A 6,000-nucleotide genomic window follows, 5' to 3' on the forward strand; every position below is an offset into this window, starting at 1 on the left:
GCCACATATTTCATACAACCTTTCAAAATACACAAGTTACTGTTTATGTCAGAGTCTAGATCTAAATGAGCGAAGAAAACATTAGAACGACAATAAATCTATTTAACTTCATTTACATAATTATGGACACACCATTTTTACATATTACATTAGGACACTGGACAATAGATCAAACAACAGAATGTTCTAGAAAATTAACTTTAACTATTGGTAAGCATCATGTGCTTTTCCAAATGAAGTTTTATTGTGTTGAATCCAAGGTGGCTCCTTGGAACTGAGAGTCTCCCCGTTGTCACCCAAGTTTTCGTTCCCTAATCCTGAGCTTGGCTGTATTGCTGCGAGCAGTCATCAACTTGTTTGGACTTCGGACTCTACATTAGGTCCCTTCATATATCTGTCAACACCAAGCACTTGAGCTGACTCTGTCCCACTCTCCTGAGAGTCGTTTTTTGTTTTTGTTTCTTATCCTATGCTTCAGTTTTGTCTATGTAAATCCTTCCAAAGTGTTAAGAGCTCCTGAGAATTAATTGTTTAGGTGAACATGTATGATAGGAAAGAGTGCTGCTGGGAAAGGGGCCGAGTTTGCATTCTGGCCCCACATTTGCTGGGTGTTTGACTTTAGCAAGACACCTTCACCCCTCTGAACCTCTCTATCTTCTTTTGTGAAATGACAACCTACTCCCTGTATCATCCTTCTTGTCACACTGTTTCCAAGGTCCCTTCTTCCTTCCTCTTCCAAATTATACTTCATTTTCCAAGCCCTGCTCGAGATCCACCATCCCATGAAGACTTCTTGAGTCCTCACAGCTCAAATTGATCTAATTTCTTGAAGAAATTGCACCAGTGGAATGTTTGAAGAGTTGTAATCAGTAAACTAACAACCCCTTAACATTTTGTGTGTGTGTAGCTGTCGCAGTGTGCAATTAACGCAGGTCGTGTCCTTTACATTCTACTGAGTGCCTTGTGTGCTTATCCATGTTGCCTGGTTGGACTTGAAGACAGGAACTTTACCATATCCTTTTGGCTTCCCCGACAACAGTGGTTCTCCACTTTGCACTTGGTAAAAAAAACACCTGGAGAACATGTTAAAAGCTTTCCTGGATTCCACCCCCAGAGATGCAATAAGGCCCAGATGGGGCCCAAATGTCTGTGTTTCCAGCACATTCCAAGGGCTGCTGCTGCTGCCATGTGCCTCCAAGGCTCTCACACAGAACCTGCCCACAGAAGCTACTACATACATATGAATACTCAGGAGTGGCTGCTTCTTCTCTTTCCTTCTATTTCAAGCTCATGTTCTGTCACTTCTTCCTTTCAGATTGATTTTGAAGATGTGATTGCAGAGCCAGAAGGGACATACAGTTTTGACGGCATCTGGAAGGCCAGCTTCACCACCTTCACTGTGACTAAGTACTGGTTTTACCGCCTGCTGTCTGCCATCTTTGGCATCCCGATGGCACTCCTCTGGGGCATTTACTTTGCCATCGTGTCCTTCCTGCACATCTGGGTGGTCGTGCCCTACATTAAGAGCTTCCTGATTGAGATTCAGTGCATCAGCCGTGTCTATTCCATCTACATCCACACCTTCTGTGACCCGCTCTTTGAGGCTTTTGGCAAAGTGTTCAGCAATATCCGCATCAACACGCAGAAAGAAATATAAATGACATTTCCAGGATAGACGTACACCTGATTCTTTTGTTTTTCCTTTTAATTTTCTTGGTGCCAATTTCAAGTGTTATGTTGCTAGTACAGCAACCATATACGAATGAATTTTCTTGATTCAGAACAAAGAAATCACTCACTCAGTTTTCATAACTATTATTTATCTGTTCTGAGTTATTTCATCTATTTTTTTTTGGTGGTCTGAATTTTTTAAACCCATTTAAAATGTTTTCCTTACATTTTTATTTGATTGTGGATCATTGTTGTGTTGCCTGAGATATGAACCTATTGTTGAAAGATAATTTGAGAGACATCTGAAGAACTGAGGAGGAAAAATAAGAACCAGCAACCTCACCTGCCTATTCTAAAATGATCATTTTTATGGTAAGGGAAGAATCCCAGGCTACGGCCATTGGTTGTACAGGTGTGTGGGCTGCTTTTAAGCAAACTCTGCCCTGGCCGTCTGAAGTGTAGTGGATTGCTGCCATTCAGTTTAACGATCCAGTGAGATCCAATGATGGTTATCAAACTAGAAAACATACTCTGCGTTCACACAATGCAACTAATGCCTCTTACCCTTCTTGAAATTTTAACCTGTGATACTTTCTGTGCCTGAATATTTGTTATATAGATAATGGGACCTAAGTGCCTTCCTGTTCTTCACATTTGCCTCTTCAAATAGGGTCCAAATGGTCAACTTTCATTAGGTCAGCAACTTCCTAGAGACCAAAAGTAGACAATCCATTACCTAGTTCCCCACACTTGTTTCTGACTCTAAGACACAGAGTCAGATGAAGTTCATGTCTGCTCTTGATCAGACATCATCTTTATCCATATCGGGTAGAGTCTATCAGTCCCATGAAATGAATTAAGGTGAACAAATGGGGCTGAGCCTTGTCTGAGCTGGCAGGAGTGGAAGCCAACTCTCCCTGCCTTTCATCAGCTGAGTGAGGTCAGCATGTCTATTCAGCTTCGTTTATTTTCAAGAATAATCATGCTTTCCTGACTCCAAACTAATCCATCACCGGGGCGGTTTAGTGGCTGGACATTGTGTTTCATTTTCAGCTGATCAGTGGGCCTCCCGGGAAGGGCTCATAAAATGGAGGCCATTGTGTGAGATTGTCAGAGTTGTTGCAAACGTGACCCCTTTAAAGTAAAGCACTTGCAATAGTCTGTTATGCTGTGACACATGGCCCCTCCCCCGTCAGGAGCTTTGGAGCTAATCCAAGCACTGCATTGCTCAGAAAGAAGATGGGGGAGGAGAAAGTAATAAAAGATTGAGGTCGTTTTGCTAGAATAAATATGGATTATTCTGAACTCAAACTGAGGAATGTTACCTGTAAACCTGAGTCATACAGAAAGCTGCCTGGTACATCTAAAAGCTTTTCATTCCTCCTGCTCATATTAAGACTCTGCCCTTGGGAATTTATTTTTAACCTTTAGTTATGCCTTTACTTTAGTTTCATACACCTGTTGGAACTCTGCTTGATTTTTCCTTTTTTTTTTTTTTGCCTTTTCCAGTTTCCTTGACACTTTAGTTACCAATGTGTTACCTACTTTGATTTTTTGCATTTAAAACAGACACTGGCATGAACATAGTTTTACTTTTAAACTGTGTACATAATTGAAAATATACTATACTGCATACTTTAAAGTGTAAAGATATTTTTATCTTTATATGAGGAGAATCACTTGGGAAATTGCTTTATGATTCAACCTGTAAACTGTGCGTCCCAAGACATGTCTGTTCTACATAGATGCTTAGTATCTTGTGCAAATCAAATGCTGGTCCAAAAGATTGCTGCGATTTTATATGCTTACTGATGTATTTTACACTTTTATATCCTGCATGTCCTGTAAAGGTTACAAGTCTACACAATAAAAATGTTTAACAGTTCAACGGTCAGCTTAATTATTTTCCCCCAAATAGATGTGTGTGTGTCAGTGCCTGTGTGTGTGTGTGTGCATGTGTGTGCAGTGTGAATGTACAGTGTGTACATATTTGGAGGGTGTTTGTGGGGAGGGTCTTCCACTTTTCAACTACTACAAAGTCATTTAGGTGTGATCTGTCTTCTAAGGCCATCACTATTCATGAGCTACTTTAGATAAAAGTTATAATTAATAAGAAAAATTGGAGTCTACCCAATGCTTTATTATATGTCATGTCATTTGAACCCCTAAGATATTTGTGTGATGGATATTAATATTCTCCTTTAGTGAATTACACTTTCAGGTGATAATGCCTTGAATTTTGCCATATCTTAACTGGAATTTTTTAAAAGGCACATTTCAGAAACAATTCATTTTGGGGCCTTGGGTAAGTTTACAATCAGAGCTCTGGTAGTAGTCAGGGTTCTCCAGAGAACCAGAACCAGTAAGAATTATACATATGAAACATGTATGAATATATAAGGAATAATATGTATTTAAAGAGATTTATTATAAGAAATTGGTTTGCACGATTTTTGGAGGCTAAGAAGTCTCAAGGTCTGCAGGGTGAGTCAAGAAGCTGGAGGCCCAGGAAAGCTGCTAGTGTACCTGACAGGCTCCAGACCCAGGAAAAGATGATGTTTCACTGTGAGTTCAAAGGCAGGAAAAAAAACCAATGTTCCAGTTCAAAGGCCGTCAGGCAGGAAGAATTCTCTCTTACTCAGGAAAAGATCAGCTTTTTTGCTACTCAGCCCTTCAACTGATTGGATGAGGCCCACCCACACTGAGGAAAGCAATCTGCCGTAGTCAGTCTATGGATTTAAATGTTAATCTCATCCAAAAACACCCTCACAGGAACACCCAGAATAATGTTTGGCCAAATATCTGGGAATCTTAGTCAACTTGACATGCAAAATTAACCATCACAGCTTAATTTTTTCTATTGTCTTTTTGTTCTCTTTTTCATTTAACTCTGCTCTAATTTTTATTATTTCCTTCCTTTTACTAACTTTGGGCTTCATTTGTTCTTCTTTTCTAGTTCTCTAATATGTAATGTTAGGTTGTTTATTTGGGATTTTTCTTGTTTCTTGAGATAGGCCTGTAATAATATAAGCTTCCCTTTATTACTGCTTTGGCTGCATCCCAAAATTTTTGATATGTCGTATTTTCATTCTCACTAAAGAGGTTTTTACTTCAGGTGCCTAGACATAGGCAGAGGCATTGTCATAGGTTAATGTCGTCATTGATCTATGTGTGACTCTTTTATTTGCTTTTATTTATTTTTTATTTAGTCATCATTAATTACCACCTGTGAATTCATCACCTAATCAAAGAACTAGGACAGCATAAAAACTCACATACATTAGATCTTTCTCTTTGCCATTCACCTGATCCCCTCTAACCATATGAAGTAATCATTTTCCTAAATCTTGTATTTATCATTTTCTTTCCTTAAAAAAAAATCACAAGCAGAAAATTACTTCATTTTAGCTATTTTTATGTTTTTCTTTAAAAAGAGTATCATGTGAAATGGAATATTGTGACTCTTGATTTTTTTCACAACATTATTTAAGATTCATCCATATTATTGAACATAGTTCTAGTTCATTCATTTGCACTGCTGCATATTACTTCATTGGTTGAACATACCACTATTAATCCAGTTACTTCTTGATGGACCCTTGGGATGCCGCTATAGTCATATTTGTACATTTCTCCTGAGGGGGCTTATGGGCCTAAGGGTTATCATTAAGACTGGGTTATCATTAAGACTGAATTGTTCGGTCCTGACATATGACATATTCCCAACTTTCCTAGATAATGACAAATGGCTTTTCAAAGTAGTGATAGCAATTTATATTCCCACTAGCCTTGGAACTGTCACATTTCTTACATTTTGTTAATCAAATAGATATCAATTAGTATATTATTTTTGTCTTGGTTTATAACTTTCTTATTACCAAGCAGTTGAGCATTTCTTTCATATGTTTATTAGTCATGTGGGCTTCCTCTTCTGTGAACTGACTTCCCATGTCATTTAGCAATTTTTTTCTTTATTTTTATCATTGGTTCATTGGATTCTGTCAGTTCCACCCCTACCTATGTATCTTGTTTTTGAAGTCTTGCTTCACCCCCACTGTCACTACTTCAGCATGAGCAACCATTATTTACATCCTGCTTTTAGCTAGTCTTTCCGTTTACACTCTTGCCCCCACCTGTCCCCATTCTAACTCACTTCACCATTTTGCTGTACAACAACACAAACTGTCACACACGTAAGTAGACACACACACATACACACACACGCTCATACACACACAGTTTAAAATCCTCCGGTAACTTTTCATTGTATTCAGTATAAAATCTAAGCCCTTTGCCAAGGCCTGCAAAGTCTTACATGACCCATCCCCT

The 6,000-nt window shown here is 38.7% G+C and overlaps 1 protein-coding gene across 8 annotated transcripts in view; it reads left to right on the forward strand.

Moving 5' to 3' along the window:
• The window catches only part of CAV1 (caveolin 1), a 37,908-nt gene extending 34,350 nt beyond the window's left edge, over nucleotides 1-3,558 (forward strand). For 7 of the 8 annotated variants that reach the window (XM_081038392.1, XM_081038397.1, XM_081038391.1 and 4 more), the window contains exon 3: nucleotides 1,316-3,557. In XM_081038392.1, the coding sequence (XP_080894518.1) occupies nucleotides 1,316-1,657 (342 nt within the window). In that variant the 3' untranslated portion in view covers nucleotides 1,658-3,557. Of the gene's footprint in view, nucleotides 1-1,315 lie in introns of all 8 variants that reach the window. The other variant, XM_081038394.1, reaches the window with a different exon arrangement.
• Nucleotides 3,559-6,000: the final 2,442 nt, after the last annotated feature.

This window comes from Rhinolophus hipposideros (genome assembly GCF_964194185.1).
Source record: "Rhinolophus hipposideros genome assembly, chromosome: 25".
NCBI lineage: Eukaryota > Metazoa > Chordata > Mammalia > Chiroptera > Rhinolophidae > Rhinolophus > Rhinolophus hipposideros.